This window comes from Saccoglossus kowalevskii, chromosome 5 (genome assembly GCF_978046115.1).
Source record: "Saccoglossus kowalevskii chromosome 5, keSacKowa6.1, whole genome shotgun sequence".
Classification (NCBI taxonomy): Eukaryota; Metazoa; Hemichordata; class Enteropneusta; family Harrimaniidae; genus Saccoglossus; species Saccoglossus kowalevskii.
In genome coordinates this window covers 13,693,409-13,720,874 of record NC_140645.1, presented here as the reverse complement: position 1 = coordinate 13,720,874, position 27,466 = coordinate 13,693,409, and the positions used below count along the sequence as shown (strand labels likewise).

Sequence of the window (27,466 nt, the reverse complement as noted above, 5' to 3'; positions counted from 1 at the left end):
CAGGATTAAACAAGGGGGTGGGGTGGAGGAACATGACGGGACAAACAACTACACATCGTGGCCGTCTGAGTGTCTTGGTAGTGTTATTTTTCTATTATTTATTCGGGCATTTCTGAGATATGAAAATTAGGTCAACCTCGATTCATTGCAAAGTCGCACATCCTTCGCAATGCACGGGACTTTTATCTTCTGTACGTCGAAAATAATTCCCCATATATCAGCCTGTTTGTTCACCTCGGTCAAATCATGGACGTACTGGTCAAATCAAGCTACAAAATAGACGAGTCGCGACGCAACGAATAAACAAACCCACGACCTCAATCAAAGATCGGACAACTAATCACACTATGAAAATATACACAGTCTCACTCTATAAGATAATAATAATAATAATAATAATAATAATAATAATAATAATAATAATAATAATAATAATAATAATAATAATAATAATAATAATTATCAATTCTCAAACATTCAAAAAGTAGAACATGTTATAACGTACCTTGTTATTGCCACTGTGATGTACCTGTTATGTTTTTCACACTACTTCTCTTTCTATATAAATACATCAATGATAATACTATTTCTGTCTCCACAACACGACAATAATACTCCTTAGCAACCGACTCAAGAATGAGGTCGCTTCATTATAAACACTACCGCTTATGCATATGACGTACAGAACCTATCTGTCTACGTTGAGTTTGAAGCTTCTATTCGAGTGAGTGTGCCAGTCCCATTCTCTTATAAGTAGTTCGTTTGTGTCACCTCCGGGGGGGGGGGGTGTCGCCACGCAGTTCTCAGCATTGCCCTGACTTGTTATTGTATGTGCAAAAAATGAGCTAGGCCGCTGCACTTCTGTTACTCAGCTGTTTTGAAGATTGTTTTAAAAGGAAAGAGACGTTGCGGCTTGGTGTTGGGGAAGGACACAGGGCATTCTACAACAAAGAATATAGTGTAACTGCTTAGCTTCTATCATTAAATGACAAATTCATGCATCATACAGCGCTGGTTGTTTTTATAGTGTATTCCATTTACTTGGTTTGTAGATGGTTTGGGTGACATACTTCTATTCGGATAAAGCACCTTGGAATATAATTTAAAGCGCGGTGGTCGTCGCGCAGCGCGTGTTCGAATTTCATGTAAATAAACAATGTATTTTACACGCGTTGTATACGTCGCTATGAGTCCCATATCGAACAGGACGCGGCGTCACGACTGCCGCCCTTTAAAAGTTCTCACTGCTTGCAGACTTTACGTTGATGCTATCTCGGATCAGTTTTTTTTATCCCAGTCCGCGTACTCGAAATTCGCTTTACACAAGATGTTTCATTTGAACACATTCATAACATAAATTTAGTTTGTACAACGCCTGAATTCCATAAAAACAGAACTTTATAAACAAACGTACATAAAACTATGATGTAGCAATCGATATCGTGACTGGGGAACACTTTTATAAAACTCTCATCCATGGTCAGCTGCATGGGTTTAGGGCATAAACGGATCAGAGAGGTCATTTCAAGTGCCGCTTAGTTAGAAATGTGGCGTTTTCATCTCCATGCCTGAATTAAATATGAAAATCAAATATTTTTCCACAACCGCGCCATATCGAGTGTACGATTTGACGCATTTCACCGTCTTTATACAACCTTAATTTTGTCTTCGAGTATTCAGAGTTTTTTAGTTAACTATAGCGCGGCAGATCAACGCCGGATTGCCGAGGTCGGTCTTGCAAACCACGCAAATTTGCTTCAATAGTACGACTTCTAAAATCACATCCCGCATTTTGCGCATTGCTTTGTGGTGCACAGATTGCTTAGGAACGTAAATAGCCCACAAGACACGCCCTTGATTGCTGTACTATTGCACAGTACAGTACGTGGTAGAAGTATTACCACAGTACCATAAGTACTGCCCACAATGAATGCTGGCCAAAACATTACATGAATTGTTTGGAGCTAAGGAAAGAACATGCAACAGTGCGTACTCTGACCACACCTAATCAACAGGGTGCATGCCTGCTATATTGTGAAAGAACGGCCTGCGAGCTTGAGTGGACCATACGGGCGGGATACAAACTAGAGCGATTGTCTTTATATTGTGATAACAATACACGACCTATAAAGGTAGTACAAACACTTTTGTCGATTTGAATGACCTTAATTTCACTTATCTACGTCACAGGAGAGCATTGTCGTTAGATGGCTTGACTTACTAGTAGGGATGCATGGCATAGGGGGCGTACTTCAGTAATGCAACACCGCCAATCAAACAAAGTTTGTTGACGTATTTCTAAATCTGTTTTATTATCACATTCCACTGTACGATAACCACACATCAAATACATGGATATTACAACGTATAAAGGGCGTATGCTAAAATATGGAACACTGTCAAGAGGACGTCACATTACTTCACCGTTTTATTTGCAAACGTCAATTGATACAAGCCCGACCAAAGATAAAATGTTTACGAGCCAAACCATCTTTAAATATAAATTTTAGAGAATGCATCGCACTTTGGATGAATTCAGAAAGTCGTTTCTACGACCCTTTACGAATTTCGTACAGGGAAAATGTCGCATTTTTAAATAGTGAAACAATATTCGCACTCTCACCTTGGATCATGCGAGCACCTCGTTCTAAAAACGAACGACTTACTAGTATTAAATTCGAACGCATTTTCAAGAAAGGGTTTTCCCAATGTTAAAGGGAAATTCTTAGAACACAGTCCCCCAACAAGGGAGGGACTGTTCTTAGAATAATAACACTAATAAATGCGGATTGCTTCGAGCAACGAAAAAATACACTATGATAAATACGCAGAAAGTAATGTCAGCAAGTATCACTCTAAAAAGCTACAGTCGAGTCGAGTCGACAAATATAAGTTAAAAAACTCGCCAACAAACAAGCTGCTCTGATTGGTCGAACTTTTAGGGTTGGGTAGCCAATCAGACACGATCTTGTAAGTAGCTTCGCGTGAATTATTCGTGCTCTCTGTTATAGAACTTGGCAGCTAAAACGAGGCACGTTAGCTGTCGGGTATCTTGACATTCTAGTTCCATTTAAACTCACCCACAATAAGAAATACAATAGTTTACGTGTAAATTTAATAGGATTCAAAATATGCAAAAATATTTCTGTAAATTCAAAAACCACTACCCTTACCATGGCCGTCGATTACTTGTTTCGAATAAACCGTTGATGGCGGCATGCATAAACTGATTGAGATAAGGTGGGACAAAGTCCGAGACAAACGCTTGTAAACAGAGAGAAGGACCCATGGTTTAATGCCGCATTGTCGTAAAACTGCCTCATTGTGGCTCTTGGTATTCACCACAGTCATTTACTTCAAGGAAGTTTATTCATGACAATGCAAATCGTACCTCCAAATACAAACCACATCAAATTTGTCATGTGTTTGAGAGTGTAGCGAAAATAGAGGGCGCGAATCGGTTGAATAGTATAGTGTGTAGTTACTTGGCTGTTCGAGTAGTTTATTTAGCGTTACTGCGTGAACCATGCATGACAAAGCAGTACAAACAGCAAATTGCATGAAAGCCTTGTAGTTTATGTCAAATGTATTTAAAAAAAAACCAAAACAATTTCATACCACTGGATTCTTCAATTGTCCACAATATATATTATATATATATAAATTGAAAATCGTATAAAATTAGCAATTATCCGCATTTTTAAATGGTGGTGTCGCGCTCTAACATCGTATTTTACATTCGTCGTATACGTCTCTACGAGTTATACGCGGCTGTGCGACCATCGCCCTTAAAATGCGGAGTGTGCCTACTATGCGCCAATATTTCACATCAACTAAATATATCAACACATTTTCTACACGCTTGAGCGTGTCGTGTTCAATATGGGTCCCATATAGGATACTGTAAATGCATGAATTATTCACTGGGTTTTAAGTTCGCTATTTTCGCCGATAAGTAAAATCCGCTAAATTGAATCTACGTGAACATGTAAAATAACAATAAAACTCATTGCTTCCTTAACAAATTGGTGAAATTAAAACACAGTGAATATGCTCAAAACATAAATATGGTAAAATTAAATGTCAATGTAAAACAAATGGTTGTACAGTTTACAATGTGTTTCAAATATATTATGTTTATCCACTAACATGCGATAGACAGACTGATGTATCGTAATGCTATGCACAGACATCCAAACAAAAAATAACTTTAGTGTTACTAACGTCGATGTTCACGCGAAAATACTGTAAAACGGGGCTTTTGTTAGCGAGCATGTTATTTTAGCTTATCCATACTTTCGCTAATTCAAGTATCGTAAATTTCAAAATAAAGCATTCACACATTGAGACTTTTTGCACTTTATCTAAATTATTTCAACGTCTTTTACAATAGATGGTACAATGATTTATATACTAGTATATAACTTACAATCCGTTGTGGGTTCCTAACCACCATGGGCATTGCGTCATTCTCACTCTGATCACACTACGACCATGCCTTTCAACACAAATATAATTAATTTCGATTTCATTTTAAGAATTTGTGTAGATATTCAATTCTGTTCACCCACAGACCATCTGAAGTTTCAACCCGCAATGTGTACGGCCTATATAATAAGTCAGTTGCAATGACGTTCTACTTCAGAAATCGTATTTTGTCTGATAATTCAGAAACGTTTCGCATCAGCAGAAATGACTCATCACGCAATTCGTGTTCACTCTTGGCTTTTACATATCCAAATACGTCAAACACATTGCCTGGGCAAGACGACTGGGCAGTCAACGTTCTCTCCCACGGTAGCACGTGTCGCCACGCCATCCCGTTGCCAATCTTCGTTACATTGTACATTTCAGCTGAGATGTCTTTCGCATCCAGGCCTATTAAATCATACAACTTCGGGACGAGTTCAAATGGCCTATCTGTTAAATCTTCGTAGCGTACAACTATGTAACTTGCTTTAAACCACTCTGGACCGTATAACACAGCCTGTATGTTGGCGTCTAACCACTGACAATGGTTTTGTACAGCATGTTTGAACTTCGGTAAATTAACCTTACGCGACCATTCATTGCTGAACCGCCATACTTGGAACCGCTCTCTGGATGAAATCATTCCTCGTGGATCACGGACAAGGATAATAACTTTTACGTTATATCTTTGTAGTAAGGACATCGCTTCAAGAATATTGGTAATTCGAATAGTTTTAACAATACTGTGACGTTTTGTTTTACAATATGAAGTCAATTTTTCGGGAGTGATTGTTTTGTTTTTTACCCCTAAATTACTGATGTTCATTTGAGTTGTGACCCAGGGGGCGCGATTCAGAAAATAGACCAATAAAGGACTATGGGAATAATTACATTGAAAGAAACCCTCTATCACTTCAGAAAGCTCCGGCTGCAGTGGCGATAACTGCGAGAAACTGTCGTCATATGCATTAAACGTGTACTGTTGAGAATGGCGAAATATCAAACCAGGCTCGTACAAGTACTGGAAGTCAGGACGTGAAGAAATATATCTCGCGGTCGAGGACGAACCAGTTCGCATCCGGGCATGTATCAATACACGTATTGGTCCAGGTGCTGTAGCGCTCGTTGTTGGAATGTTGGCATCCTCTCGCAATTTTATCGAACTTCGGTAATAATTATTAACGTTATCCCGCCATGACGTCATTAACAAAACATTCGCAATAACCAGGGCCATTACAACAACTGCCACTAGTCTTTTGACTGGAACCATATTTGTTATTTGTTTCCTCCAGACCTATAGTAGAAATAAAAACAAGTCATAAACTAGAGATACATTTCTTACGAACAATCAGATTTTTGAGGACTTATCTTGTTGCTCAGGTTGATGTGCGCTTAGATTGTGGGGTGATCGACATTGATATACTTCCGGTCAGTAGGAATAAAGCAGATATATAACAACTTCAGTTTTATTAAACTGAACATGTTGATTCTGTATTGTATTGTAGGCATCCATAATAATATGGAACAGTTATAAACTGTGGCAGATCTTCAATATTATGGACTTGATTTCGATTTATTAATAAAATATACAGAAAGAACAATAAACCATACAAATATTTATAAATAAAATATACAAATATCGCATTATTATATTATGTATATGTACAAAACCGTAATTGTTATCATATCCAATTTCTTGTAATTTAGGTACAACATACAAATAACCTTTAAAACACTCTTTGAACGTCTGGCCATATAAACTGTCGCTAGCTTATGGTGTATGTATCCAGTGAATTTATTTGTAAACGTAGTTATTGTTACCCGTATCCTGCCCATCCCCATGTACTTTTACATTATTGGCTTGACCAGTTAGAGTTGAATAATAAATAAACGGCACCATTTCTGTATCAAGTCGTATGTTAGGAACCTGCTTTGGCAACTTATTTAAAAACATATTTTTCTTTTTTTATAATTATGACAATATAAATTAACGTATTTGGAAATCATAGTACAAGTATGTCAATATACAAATGAGCAGTTTTTTAAAATTACATTACAACATTTCCAGATATAGTATAGGTCATGTGGCCTATCACATTGCCCTGTTCTCACTAATTTGGGCCGATAATGTTTCTCTTGTGATTTGGTTTTTACATTATTTTTTTATAAACGTTCAGTAAACTCAGTTTCGCAAGCTGCCCGATCAGTTGGTGGGTCTAATGTTCTTATTGGTGTAGGCACACTTTATGCAAATCAACTAATTGTTATGCATAACTGTGTACCAAAACGCAAGTATAATATAATATTATTTGGATAGTTGGATATCGAGTTAGTTGTGAGCGAAATCTCATAAACAATCACAAACACAATGTAATATAATATAACTTAGCTGTAGATAATTACTGATGCAAAATAAATGTCAATCTAAATAATATCCATCTAAAAGACTGGGACCACAGGGAGTTGGACAAACTTATGTATTTTAATAATTTTTTAAATAATAACATGTTATATAACTTTTCTTTTACCCCCCCTTCCTGGTATCGATTTCAAGTAATCACTGATCTTTGTTCATACCACTCTTTCCTTTATCACAATCTTTGTTACCCGCTAATGCTATATGCAAATTTTAATGCGCTATGTAGACACAACATTCACGCCCTATTATAGAAAAATATCCCAAGGGTTGAAACGCGCCAGGACTGTGGCATGAGCACAACCGTAAAGCGGGTGGGCATTTAATTTATTCATTAATATTAATTTAAATCAGGCGAGTGTAATCTCCGACGCGACGCAACTTCAATGAATCAGTGACTGTAAAATGGTTTCTACTTCAAATGTCGTTCGCGTTGCTCTTCGAGACCTTTCTAATGAAAATAATCAAAGCGTCGCGTCGTCACATAAGATTATCGAGCATAACCTTTAACCTTTAAAAACCCAATATAATTCATGGGGAAATTGTTTACTTCTGATCATGTGACACAATAATATACGAGTTATTCTTTGCGATAGAGGTCAAAGATCGCAACATCCGGTTTCCGGCTTTACGGTTGTGCTCTTGCTGCAGTTTAGCAGCTCTTATTGGCCGCTTAAGCTATTTTGATATTACGTTGCGGCCATAGAGCTGCAGATCGCGTCCATTGAGAACCGCACAGTTCGCCGCCCCGGGATCCCGGGGCGCACGCTATTTTTGATGTTATCGAACGATTTTAATGAAATTTAAAACAAATAAAAGTTATCCTTGCAAACACAAACATCTTAGGTATCTACTGACCGAAAATGAAGGACTATTTCTTCTTGAAAAGTATATATTTCTGTGTATAATTAGACCGAACGTAATTTAATCGATTGAACGACGGATTTCAAGATGACCTCTGTCATGTGACCTGATCACATGACAATGACGAAACATGCGCAGTTGACATTTTAACTGAAAATTGAGAATGGCAGGTTCTTGCATTCATTGTGGAGATGAGTTCCAGAAGAAAGTTAAAGGGTATCGCAGGCAATCCATTGCATCTAGACTTAAAACCTCGGAAACTGTTGACAATGCATTAGTGAATGTTCTAAAGCTGAAACCCATTACCCCGTTGGCTTGTTGTCTCTTTCCGCATAATATTGAGGAGCATTGGTGGTAAAATATACATCATACTTTTGCCATACCCTGTTGGTAATATGGCCAATGTGTGTATATTATTTAAAATACAAGTAGTACCTTCTACTTGTTGAGCTTTTAGGTCAAATTTAAAAATATCTTTCAGATTCTGGTCAAAAGACTCAACAATTTTGTCCTTTGTGAATTCCATGCTGTCTGCTGTCTGCTCCTGTCACTTGTAACACTCTTTGGCAAGTTACAAGATTATTTTTAGATTTTTCACAATATATAAATAAAACTGCTTGAAAAAAATATTTTTAATAATACATGTACTTTATTTGATTTTTTCAAAAAAAGATGAGTCACTTAATGGTGAAATGAAATTAAAATTATAAAAAGCCGTCTGCCGATGTTTCGTCACATGAAGCGCTGTCCCAGACAGGCGCCGATGGCAGTCTGCTGTAGTCACGTGATTACACTCGTCACTAAAAGAGCCAAGTCACGTGATAGAGGTCGGCTTCAAAATGGCGGCGTTCAATCGGAGATTTCACTTCGGCACAGTTTTAACGTAAAATAGTCTCATTCACACGGGCAAATTTGCTTAAAGCTTGCTGTAATCAGTAACAGATATATTTGTGAGAACATATTTGTCTATTTTTTCCTGCAAGTCGAGGTAATTTTATTACAATCACAATTTTAATGATACATAACTGGCATATTTAAAAATCTGTGCATTTCTTTAGGGAAGGGAACTGCAGCTCTCTGGTCGCCCCGCAACGTATACCACGACCAAGAGAGCTGCATAAACTGCAGCAAGGTTGTGCTCCTGCCATGTCGCTCGATCGCAATGAGTTTTAATTTGACAAATATTCAAGTGGAAATGCACTCGTGTCACTTTCTAATGCCATCCATGTCACTACAGATGCCATATATGTAAAGAAAACAAACTTTGAAAGGTTCGAATGCGTGATTTTATGCCACAGTCCTGGCGCGTTTCAACCCTTGGGATATTTTACTATAATAGGGTGTGTCTACATCGCGCATTAAAATTTGCATATAACATTAGCGGGTAACAAAGGTTGTGATAAAGGAAAGAGTGAAAAGTTATATAACATTTTACTATTTAATAATGTATTAACATGTATAAGTTTGTTCAACTCCATGTGCTGTGACTAATAATAATTAGCCTCTTGACTAATAATGATATTAATTTCCATCATCTACATCACAAAAAGTGAGGTAATTATTTTTAACAAATTCCCAATGGATTACCCAAACAATTAGGCAGCAACACAGTAAATTTACAAAAATAAAATGTCCATATTCCACGATTTAGTCTTCATTTAGACACTGAGATTATATTATATGTGCATGTAATTAGAAAAATACAACCCTCCTGGAATCGAGCTTATTGTTTGTTTAAATATTATCTTTCTCAGTGCAGTACCTTAAAAGGCATCAACGTGTTCTGTGATTTACCGGAAGGCAAGGCTTCTATGATTTCCCTATTTTTTCTATGCTACAATATCATATTTTCAATATGCATAATTTCAATAAAAATATGCTGTGAATGATAAATCCTAACATTTGTTGTGCATTTAATTTATTAACAATAATCTACATGGGATCTTGAATTTAAACGTTAAACGTTAATCTTAAAGCAAAATGCTGACAGCGAAAGTCGTCAATATTTTAAAAAGTTACTACTGTGACCATCTTCACCCTAAATTATTTCATGGTTCAGTTGAGGATCTGATGTCATAAAAATGCCAAACCCTTTTTTACAGGTGTGGGTCATTCACTACATGAAGCTTCGAAGGATACAGTCCATAGTGTTGATTATTTAGCAAAAAACACCGCTACTACACGTATGGTTCATTTACCTGGCAGGCTCTTTTAATATGAATTTTCAGTCTGGCTCCACCAACCGCAGCTGCTCGACTGGCCTAAACTCCGTGTTCTCCAATCCAATTATCGCCAAGAGAACGCCACAAACATCCTCCAAACACTTCGAGTGTCGGCTTGCAGCAACAACTGTGGCAACATACGGGGACTGACGGTGGAAACGGACAGTGGAAACGGACATCATTTACAGCTGTATTTATTAAGCTATTTTAATTAACTGTGGTGCAACCAATCAATAACGTTGGTTCATACTGCGTTAGGTCAGTGTAATTACAGAGGTCACGTGAGACACATACCGAAACAGACTGCAATGTTATTACAACACATTCAGCGATGACGTAGTATGTTAATACAAAGAAAACCCATCAGCACAACTGTCAAAGATTACACTGAAATACAGCTCAATTTAGGTAGAAAAAAAACAGGTACGTTGTTTGTAATATTTTTTTGGTATTGAAGTCACAGCAAACTATTCAGGAATTTTAGGTTTACATCCATAAAAATAAAACGCAATTTTTGTATTTGTACAAATGAACAAATATATTACTTACTATTATTATTATTTATTTGCTATTCGTTTTTTATTATATAGGATACAACTTTTGATAATCCTTCAAATTTGTGAACATACAAAATGCAAATGTTTAATCTATTCCCCAAATCAACTGTTATCCACCGGCAAATACATAATTGGGTAATGAATTTAATTGTTTATTAAAATAACAAATTTCTTACAGAAATATATCAAGTCATGACGCCCTGGTTACGCATTTGAGCTTTCGTGGTCGCTATATATATCGATACTATAATGCACTGCAATCAATAACATTCAATTAAAAAAAAAACAGATTTATTTTAAAGATTATGAGTATGCGAGATAGATCGTGAAAATATGATCATTGAATTATTAAATCTACAGCTTTTTTCACGATATTCATCTCAATATCATCTATCAGTCAATAGCAGTTTCCCTGACACAACTACGTAAGTTATGGAGCTCTTTCATTTCGACCTCTCTCGTACAATATATGGTCATTATTATGTCATAACCTTCATCGATATTGTGACACTTTAATTTCCAGGTCATTTTAATTTAAACAATAATAGCTTGCTCATCTGATGAATAATACTGTTATTGAATTAAACTTGGATTTGAAAGTGGAATTCTGATATTTTGTATGCGTTATATGAGAATCATAACAATCATCGACATTGTGATACTTCTCGCCAACCAACGCGAGTGCCGTTCGCTCATGAAAATTAATGAGCTATATGAATATTAATTAGTCAATAAATATTAAGTCAAAAAAAATGTTTCACAATTTAAAAAAGTTCGAAATTAAAAATGCAAATGATGCAGCTAAAAAACAGAAACATGTAATATATATATTGTTGCGATGTCCATTGTAAAAAGGTTAAATGAAACGCTTAGGAATATGTTCACGAGTTTCATGATCTTATTTTTAGCATAAACACTCTCCTTTAAAAATATCGACCTCGTAATTATTTGACAGATTGTTATTTATCGTTCGTACCTTCAGCTTCTAAAACATTTACATTTACGACGTATATTAATGAACGAACAAATAAAACTTCAAAACGATCATCAAAGTTACGACATGACAAACCTTCTTCGCCAAGTTTTACATCGGTTATACCAATAATTCCTCTTACGCAGTCATGTCATGCAAAAATATGTTATTTCTCTCTTTAATCTGATATGTTTACTAGATCACCTGTTTACTAGACAGGTCCTACTAAGCCATGTCGCCCTGGTCACGAACTTTGATCTTTTATTTCGACCTCTCTCGTTCATTATATTGTCATTATTATAATCCATATTAAGTGTTATATTATTCATCGGCTTTGTGATACTTCAATTTCAAGGGCATTTCAATTTTAACAAATATAGCATTTTCATGTGATGAATAATATTGTTATTGAATTAAACTTGAGATTCAAGGAATTCTGATATTTTGTGCGAGGGGCGTTCGATAAGTAATGCCCCTGACCCACTTCCAGTTGTCTGATCTAGATGACATTTTGCATGTGTGATGATTTATATGTCTATGGGTTATGTTGCAAACAACAGCTCTGAACTAATTGTGGTTTCTGATCTACAGGTGTTCGAACCGAGTCAAGTGTGAAATGGAGCCAGTTGAGTGTCGCGCAGTGATCCGGGTTTTGTATTTCAAAGGACGCACACCAAAGGAGACTTTTGATGAAATGGTGATGATTCCCCATCATATGAACTTGTAAAACGCTGGCATCGTGAATTCTAACGTAGCAGTCTGTGGAAACAGCTCCCAGACCTGGTCGCTCCTCTTCTGCCATTGATGAGGCATCTGTCCGTCAAGTTGAGGCAGCCATTTTGGAAGATAGACGCATTACTGTTCGCGAAATAGCCAAAGAGGCCAAGATTAGTACAGGGTCTGTGGAAACTATCATTCATGACCATTTGCATATGCATAAGGTGTCTGTCAGATGGATTCCCAGGTTGCTCACACCTTTCCCAAACCATAGACTAGTACTCGATCATTAGTGACAATGTAATTATCAAACGAATTACATCATAATTAACCAACTTGTATTACATCATTTCATATGGCATGTCACATTTCCCCGTTCTTACTAATTTGGGCAAATAATGTTTCAATTATAATTTGATTTTTACAATAATTATTATAAATATAATTGTGGTATTCACTTGCATGATCTAAATCACAATGGATTAACCAATAAAAACAAGTAGCAACACAGTAAATTTAGAAAACAAAATGCCTACATTCCATGATTTGGTCTTCGTTTAGCATTGAGATTTCCGCTTTGTTTACAAGATTCATCTTCATATCAGTCAATAGCAACTTCACCAAGCCCTGTGTACCAGTACTCAATCGCGAGTGAAAGTAATGTAATTATCAACAATGAATTGTTTGAAAATAAACATAAATAAAAAGTGAACCATTGAGATTCGAATTCAGGGTACCTGCTTTCTAGACGGGCGCATTAACCTACTAAGCCATACTCACATACGTGTTCATCATATGGTAATTTATATCATCACATTGTTACTATATTCATCGACATAGCGATAAAATTTAAAAAAAAAATGATTTGTGCATCGAATAATATTGTTATTAAATGAAAATTGTGATTTGAATTATAATCCCGATGTTTGGTATTCAATATGTTTCTTAGCCCATACAAATGTGAGCATTGGATTTTTACTTGCATCACCAATGTGTTCACGGAATTCACCTCCATTTCACCCATCAATCGATAACAACTTCGCCAAGCCAAAGGATATTATTCAATCTTGAATGAAAATAAAGTAATGTAATTATCAAATATGGAACTTGTTGGTAATGAGCGGGATAAACAATTCAGAAAACAGGTCTATGTTTAGTAATATACCCGGGATAAGGGGCACCATGGTTTGATACTTTGTTTTTAAACTTCCTCTTTGCGGCACCTTGTGGCAACCATAAGAGCGCTGTGGTAATACAAGTCGACAATGTATTTATTTAATAGCTTACAAAGGCATTATCTTGTGTGTTTCCTTACCATGATACAAGCAATCACTCAATTTGTAGAAGCAGTTACCAAGTTTCGAAACAAGTGCTCACTAGTCATTTGCTTCAAGTAAGTGTATTCTTGAATAGGCAAACCATACCTCGAAAATACAGGTCGTATGTCGTATTTGGCATGTGTTTAGAGTGTAACTTTTCGAAAGGAACCAAAATAAAAATGTTAATTTTCTAATCGGTTAGAATAAAGCATTTTTTTCCAAACTTTGATAACAAAGGGTGATTTATTTACCGTTACTATCCAAACCATGCTTGACAAAGCAGTAGGAAAAAAAAAGAGTTGTAATCTATGAATTTAAAATATTTTTTTATACCTTTGTTTTATTTTTGTAACAGGAAATTCCCAAATTGTCCACAGTATATCTGAATGGAAAATAGTATAATGTTTGCGATTATCGGCATTTTTAAAGATTGGTGGTCGTGGCACGTGTTCGAATTTCATGTAAATATTGGATGCGTTGTATATGTCCCTACGAGTCGTACCGAGCATGTTGACTATGCGTCTGTATTTTACAACCTACTAAACATATTTTTAGACGCTTGAGCGTGTCGTGTTCAATAATGGTCCGGTGTAGGGATACAACATGTTCAAAATATGTTAAATTTATCTACTAAGTCATTCTATGACACGATAGATGGACCAAAATACAATATACACACACACCTAAAGATACAGTAAAATACAGAAGTCTTTTTTTAGCCAGCACGTGATTAGCTAATTGTGTGTGGCACTTTATCTAAATTAAGATTCATGCATTGTATTAAGCAACGGCGTGTATCTATTATAACGTGTTTTACAATGTATTGTACAATGATTTACATATATAAATTACACACCGTTGTGGGTTAACCGCCATAAGTATCAAATCATTCTCACCAATATCAGTCCTCGCACGCCTAGTGCGAGGGTAGTAAATGTCAATCGGCATGCGTGACGCGACGATCACGCTCTTTAACTAATTTATACTTAATCATAACTGCATATACGTGCACGTTTTAGAATTTGTGTAGATAATGAATTCATTTCACCCACTAATCGTATGATGTTTCAACCCTCGCCCTGTACGGCCTACTAATGAAGTTGCAATAACGTTCTACTTCAGAAATCGTATTCTGTCCGACATTTCTGAAACGTTTCGCATGAGCAGAAATGATTCATCACGCAAATCGTGTTCACTCTTGGCTTTTACATATCCAAATACGTCAAACACATTGCCTGGGCAAGACGACTGGGCAATCAACGTTCTCTCCCACGGTAGCACGTGTCGCCACGCCATCCCGTTGCCAATCTTCGTTACATTGTACATTTCGGCTGAGATGTCTTTCGCATCCAGGCCTATGAAATCATACAACTTCGGAACGAGTTCAAATGGCCTATCTGTCAAATCTTCGTAGCGTACAACAATGTAATTTGCTTTAAACCACTGTGGACCGTATAACACGGCCTGTATGTTGGCGTCTAACCACTGACAATGGTTTTGTACAGCATGTTTGAACTTCGGTAAATTAACCTTACGCGACCTGTCATTTCTGAACCGCCATACTTGGAACCGCTCTCTGGATGAAATCATTCCTCGTGGATCACGGACAAGGATAATAACTTTTACGTTATATCTTTGTAGTAAGGACATCGCTTCAAGAATATTGGTAATTCGAATAGTTTTAACAATACTGTGACGTTTTGTTTTACAATATGAAGTCAATTTTTCGGGAGTGATTGTTTTGTTTTTTACCCCTAAATTACTGATGTTCATTTGAGTTGTGACCCAGGGGGCGCGATTCAGAAAATATACCAATAAAGGACTATGGGAATAATTACATTGAAAGAAACCCTCTATCACTTCAGAAAGCTCTGGCTGTAGGGGCGATAACTGCGAGAAACTGTCGTCATATGCATTAAACGTGTACTGTTGAGAATGGCGAAATATCAAACCAGGCTCGTACAAGTACTGGAAGTCAGGACGTGAAGAAATGTATCTCGCGGTCGAGGACGAACCAGTTCGCATCCGGGCATGTATCAATACACGTATTGGTCCAGGTGCTGTAGCGCTCGTTGTTGGAATGTTGACATCCTCTCGCAATTTTATCGAACGTCGGTAATAATTATTAACGTTATCCCGCCACGACGTCATTAACAAAACATTCGCAATAACCAGGGCCATTGAAACAACTGCCACTAGTCTTTTGACTGGAACCATATTTGTTATTTGTTTCCTCCAGACCTATAGTAGAAATAAAAACAAGTCATAAAATAGAGATACATTTCTTACGAACAATCAGATTTTCGGGTTATCTTGTTGCTCACATTGTTGTGAGCTTAGATTGTGGGGTGTTCGACATTGATATACCGTTCCGGTCAGTAGGAATAAAGCAGACATTTTACAACTTCAGTTTTATTATACTGAACATGTTTATTCTGTATTAATGTATTGCAGACATCCATAATAATATTGAACAGTTACAAACTGTGGCAAGGCTTCCATATTATGGTCTTGATTTCGATTTATAAATAAAAAATACAGAAAGACCAATAAACCATAACAATTAATAAACAAAAATCTACATATACCTCGATTCACTTTCAGTACATGTTCTAAACCGTAATTTCGATATCATATCCACGTGCTGGTAACTTAGGTACAACATACAACTACCTTTGAACGTCTGGCCATATAAACTGTCGATCGCTAGCTTATGGTGTATGTATCCAGTGAATTTATTTGTAAACGTAGTTATTATTTAACCTTATCATGCCAGCGCCATGTACTTTTACATTGACTTGACCAGTTAGGGATGAATGATAAATAAATGGCGTCATTTCTGTATCAAGTCGTATGTTAGGAGCCTGCTTTGTCAATATATTTAAAAAAATATTTTTCTTTTTTATAATTATGACAATATAAATTAACATATTTGGAAAATATTGTACAAGTGTGTAACATTTCCAGATATAGTATAGGCCATGTGGCCTGTCACATTACCCCGTCCCTACTCCTGTAAAAAATTCTTTTTTGCTAATTTAGCTAATCTGTAATTTCGCTAATTCAAGATTTCGCTAATTTAAAATAATAAAGTATATTCTCACAATGAGATTGTTCATGATTTAGCTAAATTAAGATTCATGCATGGAGTTATTTAGCTATTTAAATATTTTTAAAGTAATTTGGGCCAATAATGTTACTAATATCATTTGATTTTTACAATAATTCTAATAAACATATAGGTTAACTCAGTTCCACGGGCTGTCCCGATCAGTTGGTGGGTCTAATGTTCTTATTGGTGTAGGCACATGCAAATCAACTAATTGTTATGCATAAATGTGTACCAAAATGCAAGTGTAATATAATATTATTTGGATAGTTTGATATTGAGTTAGTTGTGAAAAGAATCTCAAACAATCACAAACATAATGTAATATAATATAACTTAGCTGTAGATAATTACTGATGCAAAATAAATGTCAATCTAAATATATCCAGGAGATATCCATCTAAAAGACTAATGAGAGACATTCTGTAGTAGCCCTATGAAAACACAATCTCTTGACTAATAATGATATTAGTTTCCATCTTCTAAATCACAAAAAGTGAGGTAATTATTATTAACAAATTACCAATGGATTACCCAAACAATTAGGCAGCAACACAGTAAATTAACAAAATAAAATGTCCATATTCTACGATTTAGTCTTCATTTTGGCACTTATTTAGATTATATGTGTATGTAATTAGAAAAATACAACCCATCTTGAACCGAGTTAATTGTTTGTATGAATATTATCTTTCTCAGTGCAGTACCGCGCTTCAATGAAGGTTATTTGTAAAAAAAATGTATATGATTTCACTATTTTTTCTATGCTACAATATCATAATTTCAATAGGCACCACGTTCGACGATTTCAAAACATTTCAATAAAAATATGCTGTGAATCATAAATCCGAACATCTGTTGTGCATTTAATATATTAACACTATTTCGAATATAATTTATACCATTAACCAACATGTTATAGTGCCGTAGCGTTCAAAACCAGAACGATAAACTATATTTTTCATCAGGGCCGAAAGCAACCAGAGCCGAAACGTCCAACCTGTACGTAAAACATCTACAGTAATATCGTTATCATCAAGACAAAGTACACGAATCTACACGGGATCTTGTATTTAAACATTAAAACAAAGTGAAATACTGACAGAAAAAGTCGTCAATATTTTTAAAAGTCACTACTATGACCATCTTCACCCTAAATTATTTCATGGTTCAGTTGAGGACCTGATGTCATAAAAATGCCAAACCTTTTTTTACAGGTGTGGGTCATTCACTACATGAAGCTTCGAAGGATACAGTCCATAGTTAGTTATTTGCCGAAAACACCGCTACTACACGTATGGTTCATTTACCTGGCAGGCTCTTTTAATAAGAATTTTCAATCTGGCTCCACCAACCGCAGCTGCTCGACTGGCCTAAACTCCGTGTTCTCCAATCCTATTATCGCCAAGTAAACGCCACAAACTTCCTCCAAACACTTTGAGTGTGGGCTAGCAGCAACAACTGTGGCAACCTACGGGGACTGACGGTGGAAACGGACAGTGGAAACGGACATCATTTACAGCTGTATTTATTAAGCTATTTTAATTAACTGTGGTGCAACCAATCAATAACGTTGGTTCATACTGCGTTAGGTCAGTGTAATTATAGTGGTCACGTGATACACATACCGAAACAGACAGTAATGTTATTACATCACATTCAGCGATGACGTGTTAATACAAAGAAACCCTATCAACACAACTATCACAGATTACAGTGAAATACGAATCAATTTAATTAGAAAAAAAACAGTACGTTGTTGGTAATATTTTTCTTGGTATTGAAGTCACCGCAATTTATTTAGGAACTTTAGGTTTACATCCAGAATAATACACACAATCTTTGAGTTGTTGAGTTTTACACAAACCGATCAGACACGTGGTTATGTGTACATTTTCCACATAATACTGTCTCTATTTGTATTTGTACAAATGAATAAATATATTACAGTATATAGAGAGCATACACGCGTATATTTATTATGTTATATGGCCAGTAATATGATCCATACCACGATGCACTGCAATCAATGACACCGTGAATCAAATACATTCAATTAAAAAAAAAACATCTTTATTTTAAAAATTATGAGTATGTGAGATAGATTGTGAAAATATGACCATTAAATTGGTACATTTACATATTTTTTCACGATATTAATTTTAAGATCATCTATCAGTCAATAGCAACTTACCTGACACCACCAAATCATGGCGCCCTTTCACCCTTTCATTTCGTGATTCGAACTGAGGATTTCCTGTTCTCTAGACATGCGCTTTAACCAACTAAGCCATGGCGCCATAGTCAGCAAAGAGAAAGCTTTCATTTCGACATTTCCGTACGATCACTATTATGATCCATATTAAGTGTCACAACATTCATCGGCATTGTGGTATTTATATTTTTAAATTTTAATTAATTAATAAACAATGATAGCATGGTCATTGGATTAATACTGCTATCGAATTAAACTGGGGATTGGAAGTGGAATTTTGATATTTTGTATGCGTTAGGGGTTGTTAACCCAAGAAAATAAAATCAGTGGATTTGTACATTTACAAATGTGTTTGAGACTTATCTCCATATCATTAAACAGTCAATAGCAACTTTTCCAAGGCTTGGACGAGTAATCAATCATGCACGAATGGTAGTAAATTATTTATCAAACAACGAATTGTTTGGTGAAGAACCTGAATAAAAAAGGAAAAACAGAGATTCGAACTCAGAATATACTTTTTATTAGGGTAGCGCCTTAACCAACTAAGCAATGGGGCCCTTGCCGTTTAAATTGACCTTTCGTTTCGCCCTCTTTGGTTCATTATATGGTCATTGTTATGATCAATATTAAGGATCACAACATTCATCGACATTGTGATACTTCTCGCCAGCCCAATGAGAGTGTCGGTCGCTCATGAATATTAATGAGTTATTTGAATATTAATGAGTCACATTGAATATTAATGAGCTTCTCCGCAGTGCTAATAATTTATTGGAGTAAAAAAATTATGTTTCACAATTTAGAAGAGTTCGAAATTAAAAATTAAACATTCTCAAAATGCAAAAAACGGAAACATAAAATATATATTGTTGCGATGTTCATTGTAAAAGGTTAAATGAAACGCTAATGAAATGTTTTAGCTAGTATATTTTCACGAGTTTCATGATCTTATTTTTGGCATAAGCACTCTCCTTTAATTATTTGACAGATTGTTATTTATCGATCATATCTTCAGCTTCTAAAACTTTTACATATACGACGTATAGAAATGAACGAACAAATACAACTTTCAAGCGATCATAAAAGTTACGACATGACATAACTTACTTCGCAATGTTATACATCAGTCATACCAATAATTCATCATACGCAGTAATGTCATGCAAAAATATGTTACTTCTATCTTTGATCTGATATGTTTACTAGACAGGAGCTTTAGCCAACTAAACCATGGCGCCCTGGTCACGAACTTTGACCTTTCGTTATGACCTCTCCGTACATTATATGGCCATTATTATGATCCACATTAAGTGTCATGAGATTCATCGAAACTGTGATACTTCAATTTCATTTTTAAAATGATAGCATGTTCCGATTTACTTGCATATCATCCACCAGCCTAAAGAGAATTTCCCAACCCTGGACGAGTACCAATCATGAGTGTCAATAATGTAATTATCAAACATCGAATTGTTCGGTGAAGCACCTAAATAAAAAAGGCACCACTGAGATTCGAACTAGACAGGCGCTTTAATCAACTCAGCCATGGCGCCCTGGTCACGAACTTTGACCTTTCGTTTCGACCTCTCGGTACACTGTGTGGACACTATTACCATCCATATTAAGTGTCATAAGTTTCATTGACACAGTGATATTCAAATTTCCAGGTAATTTTTATTTTATAATGATAGCATGTTCCGATTTTGCTGCCTATCATCCACCAGCCTAAAAAGAATTTCCCAACCCTGGACGAGTACCAATCATGAGTGTCAATAATGTACTTATCAAACAAGGAATTGTTCGGTGAAGCACCAAAATAAAAAAAAAGCACCACTGAGTTTCGAACTCAGGATCTCCTGTTTACAAGACAGGCGCTTTAACCAACTATGCGATGACGCCCTGGTCACGAACTCTGACCTTTCGTTTCGACCTCTCAGTACATTGTATGGTCATAATTACGATCCATATTAAGTGTCATAAGTTTCATCGACAGATTGACATTTCAATTTCCAGGTTATTTTTATTTTTTAAATGATAGCACGTTCCGATTTTGCTGCATATCATCCACCAGCCTAAAAATAATTACCCAACCCTGGACAAGTACCGATTAAGAGTGTCAATAATGTGATTATCAAACAAGGAATTGTTCAGTGAAGCACCTAAATAAAAAAGGCACCACTGTGATTCGAACTGAGGATTTCCTGTTCACTAGACATGCGCTTTAACCAACTAAGCTATGGCGCCCTAGTCACGAACTTTGACCTTTCTTTTCGACCTCTCCTTACACTGTATGGACATTATTACGATCAAATTTCCAGGTTATTTTTATTTTTAAAAATGATATCATGTTCCGATTTACTTGCATATCATCCACCAGCCTGAAGAGAATGTCCCAACACTGGACGAGTACCAATAATGTAATTATCAAACAAGGAATTGTTTACTAGACAGGCGCTTTAACCAACTAAGCCATGGCGCCCTGGTCACGAACTTTGACCTTTCGTTTCGAACTCTCGGTACACTGTGTGGACATTATTACGATCCATATTACGTGTCATAAGTTTCATCGACACAGTGATATTCAAATTTCCAGGTTATTTTTATTTTTAAAATGATAACATGTTCCGATTTACTTGCATATCATCCTCCAGCTTAAAAAGACTTTCCCAATCCCTGACGAGTACCAGTCATGAGTGTCAATAATGTGATTATCAAACAAGGAATTGTTCGGTGAAGCACCTAAATAAAAAAAGGCACCACTGAGATTTTAACTCAGCATCTCATGTTTACTAGACAGGCGCTTGAACCAGCTAAGCCATGGCGCCCACGTCACAAACTTTGACCTTTCGTTTCGACCTCTCGGTACACTGTATGGACATTATTATGATTCATATAAAGTGTCATAAGTTTCATCGACACAGTGATATTTCAATTTCCAGGTTATTTTTATTTTTAAAATGATAACATGTTCCGATTTACTTGCATATCATTCTCCAGCCTGAAGAGAATTTCCTAACACTGGACGAGTACCAATCATGAGTGTCAATAATGTAATTATCAAACAACGAATTGTTCGGTGAAGCACCTAAATAAAAAAAGACACGACTGAGATTCGAACTCAGGATCTCCTGTTTACTAGACAGGCGCTTTTTTTTTCTTCTCTTTTATTAAAAAGGTTAAAATTACATTATTATATTCAATTGTAATTACAGAAAATTCAAAAATAACAAGGATATTTTCATTGCTTGTCTCACATTGCGTTGCATGCTTACCATTCAGTAAATAAACTACAATAACAATAATAGTTATGCGTGGCTCACTGTTCTTTTTCCGTTGTAAATATTCCAGGATTACATTAATGTAAACGTTCATAGGTGCACAATTCCAAGATTGTGGTACAGTATCTAACCGACGGTGGAAATATGGAAATCAAACAGTGTGACAGCTTTCAATTTACTGATATTTCACTTATCATAATATAAATACGGTGTAATAATACTGATCCAACCTGTATGAGACTCGCAGAGCAGTTGATTGATCTAAGTTAATGTGAGTAAATAATTGTATCCCTCCATCATCTGAACGATCGACTGATTTGTAGCAAACAGATTTTCAAATTGTATGATATTGTCTTCTCAGAGAGAGACGTTGGTATTCAAAGTCAACTTTCAATTTTAATCTATGTTTGAAGTATGGAATTAGCCTTAAAGTATTGTCTCTTTTTAGTTGTACAGTTCGACGTACATTTAAGCAGTATTTGCCAAGACCAATAAGATAGTTTATTATTGCCCAATCGTACTTATCGGTCTTGTCATGGAAGCCAAAAATAATAGTTTGCTGCAGGCTATTGAATCGCAGTGCTGGAGAAATTTTAGAGATTATATTAAATACATAGATCCAGAAATTTTGAATAGTCGAACATTTCAGTGAATAAGTGGAGGATACTTTCATTTTCGTTTTTGCAAAAGCTGCACAGAGGGCTATCGATTTCTTTTGCTTTGTACATAACTCTGTTTGTAGTTAAAACGTTGTGTATTATTAAGTATTCAATATCACTAATTTTGTTTTCTTTTATGCCACCGTAAACATTTGCCCACAGTTTTTCACAATCAATGTTTGGATATTTTTCCAGCCAGTAGGCAATACATGCTGGTTTATAATCGGCCGGGAATCGTGTTTTAAGACGTGTGTGTACAAGTGCCGATAGTTGTTTTGTTGTCTGTTTTTGTATGAGAATTTCTTCTGTGCCATTTTCAGATTTAATATTCACTGTCATATTGTCGTGCTGGGGTGAGCAAACATTCGTTATACAGAATTCGCACCAGTCCGGCGGTAACGAACTTAATATGGTACGACGTTTTTTTCTAACTGCATCTTGTGCACGGAGCCCAAAATCAGGCGAACCTTTTAAAAGCTCTGAAATGGCTGCCAGGGGTAATAGCCCTGGAACAGTTTCATAAGTCAGATCTTTTACTTTCACAATATTTGCCTTTATGAAATTTGGAAAAAATAAAGATTTGTTATCATGTTGTATGAACTGATTACAAAAGAGTGGTTCAAACATACTCGACTCTTGTGCTGAGAGCGGAATGCGGTTGCCATTGGCAACAATACCCCATGCTCTCAGCATTTCTGCGCAGAATGGCGGCAGGTCTGTAATTTTGGAGAAATCAATATTAATTTTAAAAATACTTTTTCCAAGCTTCATACTCCTATATTTGTTTAGAAAATATAGCATCAAGCATTTAAATTTGTGCGAGAAATTTGGGTCCATCATTGTTTTAATCCATTTCAAGCGAAAGGCTAGCTTCTTAGTGTTAATGTCCACGAGGTTATGGCCACCTTTTGATATGTGGCTGGTTATTATAGTGTGCTTGACAAGGTGTTTTTTGTTGTTCCAAAAAAGTCAGTAATTGCTTTTTTAACCTTATTGGCGTATTTTTCAGGTAGCGTTGTCACTGACAATGTGTACCACAACGTAGATGACACAAGTGTATTCGCCACAAGGGTTTTACCGCGGTAACTTAGTTTTCGGCGACTCCACTGTTTAAGTATTTTCATACATTTTTCCTCCCGTTTTTTCCAGTTTTCCTCAAGGGCGGCATACTGATCATTTCCCATCACGATACCAAGAATAGTAATTGTTTCGTGACAGCGTTTGAATGAAAATGGATTATCGATACGACTCTTGTACGAACCTATAAACATATATTCACTTTTATCATAATTTATGCAGGCCCCGGATGCTGCTTCATATGCGCTCATTATTTGCATTGTGTTGTGAACAGAGTTTTCGTCTTTTAGAGTGAGCGTCGTGTCGTCAGCGTGTTGGTATATTAGCGAGATGTCTTTTGATTCTGGCATACAAATACCCCGGATATCTGAATGACATTTAATTGCTGCGTTCAGCGGTTCTGCTGAAATCACATACAGAATCGCTGAAATTGGGCACCCTTGCCTAATTCCCCTCGTTACTGGGAATGGCTCAGATGTAAAACCGTTGCATTTGATCGAACTTAAGGCATTATTGTATAAGACTTCTATTCAGTTGAGAAAGTTATTTTCAAAATTGAATGCCCGCAAAGTATTTAGAACGTAATTATGCTCAACACGATCGAATGCTTTCATCTGGTCTAATTTTAGAATGATGCCAAGTGTTTATTAGTTTCATTTACATAATCAATGATGTTGTTCATGCACAGCACATTATCTGAAATATCACGTCCTGGGATACAGCATGTCTGATCCGTGGAAATTATTTTTCCTACCACGTTGCGAAGTCTATTGGCAAGAGTTTTGGACAATATTTTGTAGTCAGTGTTGAGAAGACATATTGGGCGCCAGTTTTTGAGCATTCTTTTATCACGACCGGGTTTGGGGGTCAGAGTAATAATAGCTCTTTGCATGTTTTTAGGGAGCGTACATTTTTCAAATGCTAATTCGCATATGCTAAGCAGCTCCTGGCCAATTATGTCCCAAAAGTGTTTGAACCATGCTGCACCGAGACCGTCACTACCGGGGCTTTTATCATTAACCATATTCTGAACAGAGTAACCAAGTTCTTCCAGTGTTATCGATTGATCGCAGGCCTCTTGGTCTTCTGTATCGAGTTTTGACGAGAGATATTTGGTGAAATTATTTATGGCAGTTTCTGTACATGCATTTTTACTGTATAATTCAGAATAAAATTTGACTGTTTCACTTAGGATAGCTTTACTGTCGTCAATAAAATCGCCATTTTCGGTAATTGTTGTTTTTATTGTTTTAGTGTTTTGGCGAGTTTTTTCAAGATTATAAAAGAATTTCGTACTCTTTTCACCTTCCTCAAAGTGTTGTATTTTACTTCGAATTATGGCGCCCTTAAGTTCAAGATCAATTATGATATCTAACTCTTGCTCCAACATGGCGGCTCGTGTTAGGTCATAGTCAATATATTTCGCGGCCTTTTTATATTCGAAAGCAATTTGTTTTTGAAGATTTTTTTTTAATTTTTGGGTAGTTTTGTTTTTGTTCTTAGAGTATTTAATTGCGTGGTTGCGTACTTTTATTTTTAGTTCGTCCCACCAATCAAATTTATTTGAGGTAAAACTCTGGGAGTTTTTGGATGTTGTGATAATTTGCCGAGTTTCGGAGTCATATGCTTCATCATTTAGGAGACTATTGTTAAATTTCCATATTCCTGGACCCATTACAACACTTTCAAAATTGAAATGACATTTGATGATATCATGGTCACTAAAAGGAAAACGAATTATTTCTGTGGAGAGACAGTGGTGTAGAAAACATGTGTTCACGAGAACATAGTCTATTCTACTTTGGAAAAGGATGTCGTTAATACTATCATAACGACGCCATGTAAATTGCCTGGAATGAGGGTGTTGGTTGCGCCAAACATCTACAAATTGAAAAGCATTCATAAACTGGTGGAGGCGTTTGCGAGACTGATCAATGTTAGCAAACACATTGTTAGAATTGTCTAACGCTGGATTTGGCTTACAATTGAAGTCACCAACAATAACATTAATAGCGTCCGAAATTATACATGTATATTGATCGAGAGCATTGAAAAAAATTGACCGATCACTGACGCCATTAGGAGCATATATATTAACAATATTCACAACTTTGTCGTCAATGTCGCAAACGAGTTGTAAAAGTCTGCCTTCGTCATCCTTTGTTACGTTTTTAACTTCTATTCCGGAAGTTTTGCTCACAAGGCAGCACACGCCACGCCTCCCTTCAGGATTGCTACAAATATTAGTGAATACATTAAATTCATTCTCGAACATAGATGTGTATGAATTAATGTTTTCCAAGGACCAGAATATCTCCTGAATGCAGACAATATCATAATGACATTTCTTAAATAGATGTACACTATTTTGAATTTTATCGGCATTACATAAGCCATTGGCGTTAATGGAAGCTAACACTGCCATTTTAAGGCAGAGAAGTAGTATTACATAACTATCCATTATTCATTGTCAACCTTACCCTCTTTGCATACTACACTGTTGCTATGTGCTGATTTCGGGGTGAACGCACTACGGGAGCCTTTGATATTTGGCGTCGCTAATTTTTTTTACGACGCGAGGATGCTGTTGTTTCTGTGTCCGTTGACTCTGATTCACGTTGTCTTTTATTTATTTGCAGTGGAGAAATAGAATCTTCCATTTGCTCCTCTTCTGTATCGTCGTCGTCGGTGTTACATTTCTCGATTTCCACGTTTGTGCTGTTCTCTTCTGTGGACTCGGTGTCTTTTCCTGTCTTTAGTGGTGCATTATTGTCCGATTTATTAGTCTTGCTGCCGCTCAGCCACCTCTCAATTTTTGTCTGCACAGGTTGAATTCCTATTTCACAATCCGCACTAGAAATGTTGATTTCCTGGTTATCGTCCGATATATAACTTGATTTATCAGATGGAGAGGTTTTAGGGCAATCTCTCGCGCGATGACCGACCAGTCCACATTCGTAACATTTTCTATTGGCACAACTTTGTTCTGTATGACCAACACACAAACATATCTTACACTTGTATTTTGGACACTGGTGGATTATATGGCTATCAGAGAGGCAGTTGTTGCAAACTTTTCTCTGGTCGTTATGTAGGAGTCTAATGTAGGGGCAATCATCATCAAATTTGACAGCATATGGTAATGACTGAACTCCAACAGGCAGTTCCATGCGAACAAATCGCGTACCAGTTTCCACAGTGGGCGCTTCTTTATAGTATTTCCTTATTATAGGACTCCGTAGTTTGCAGCCCAAACTTTCCATTTTCAACTTAATCGAGTTGTTGTCAATAAAAGCAGGCACATTGACAAATGACACTGTTAGAAAGTTTCTTAAAATACCTCGGACTTCTCTTTCCAGTCCATTGATGGTGACTCCCTGTTGAAGTTGTTGCTCGGCGTAACAGTTTTCAGAAAGTGAGATTTGCCATATACCGTTAATGTTCATACACGCCAACACTGACTTGCTGGAGGTGGCATTATGTACAGATTCAATAACATCGATAGCACGGAAGTGGTCATCAACTACTGTAACAGTATTTCCTTTGGTGGCGTGGGGTCTTGGTGCCGGTGTGTCGGCCATATTGGC

At 36.3% G+C, this 27,466-nt stretch overlaps 2 protein-coding genes across 2 annotated transcripts; both read right to left on the bottom strand.

Annotated features, from left to right (window-relative positions):
- Window positions 1-4,343: 4,343 nt before the first annotated feature.
- On the bottom strand, window positions 4,344-10,094 carry LOC102805926 (carbohydrate sulfotransferase 1-like). Its single transcript, XM_006814862.3, has 2 exons — window positions 9,949-10,094; window positions 4,344-5,764 (listed from the first exon to the last, which is right to left on the bottom strand). Exon 2 carries the CDS (start codon window positions 5,738-5,740, stop codon window positions 4,637-4,639), a length of 1,104 nt encoding a protein of 367 aa, XP_006814925.2. The 5' UTR covers window positions 5,741-5,764; window positions 9,949-10,094; the 3' UTR covers window positions 4,344-4,636.
- A 4,050-nt stretch (window positions 10,095-14,144) lies between these two features.
- LOC102806041 (carbohydrate sulfotransferase 1-like) lies at window positions 14,145-18,138 on the bottom strand. The gene is made up of 2 exons (XM_006814863.3): window positions 17,958-18,138; window positions 14,145-15,779 (listed from the first exon to the last, which is right to left on the bottom strand). The coding sequence occupies exon 2, from the start codon at window positions 15,753-15,755 to the stop codon at window positions 14,652-14,654; it is 1,104 nt and encodes a 367-aa protein (XP_006814926.1). The 5' UTR covers window positions 15,756-15,779; window positions 17,958-18,138; the 3' UTR covers window positions 14,145-14,651.
- Between the last annotated feature and the right edge of the window lie 9,328 nt (window positions 18,139-27,466).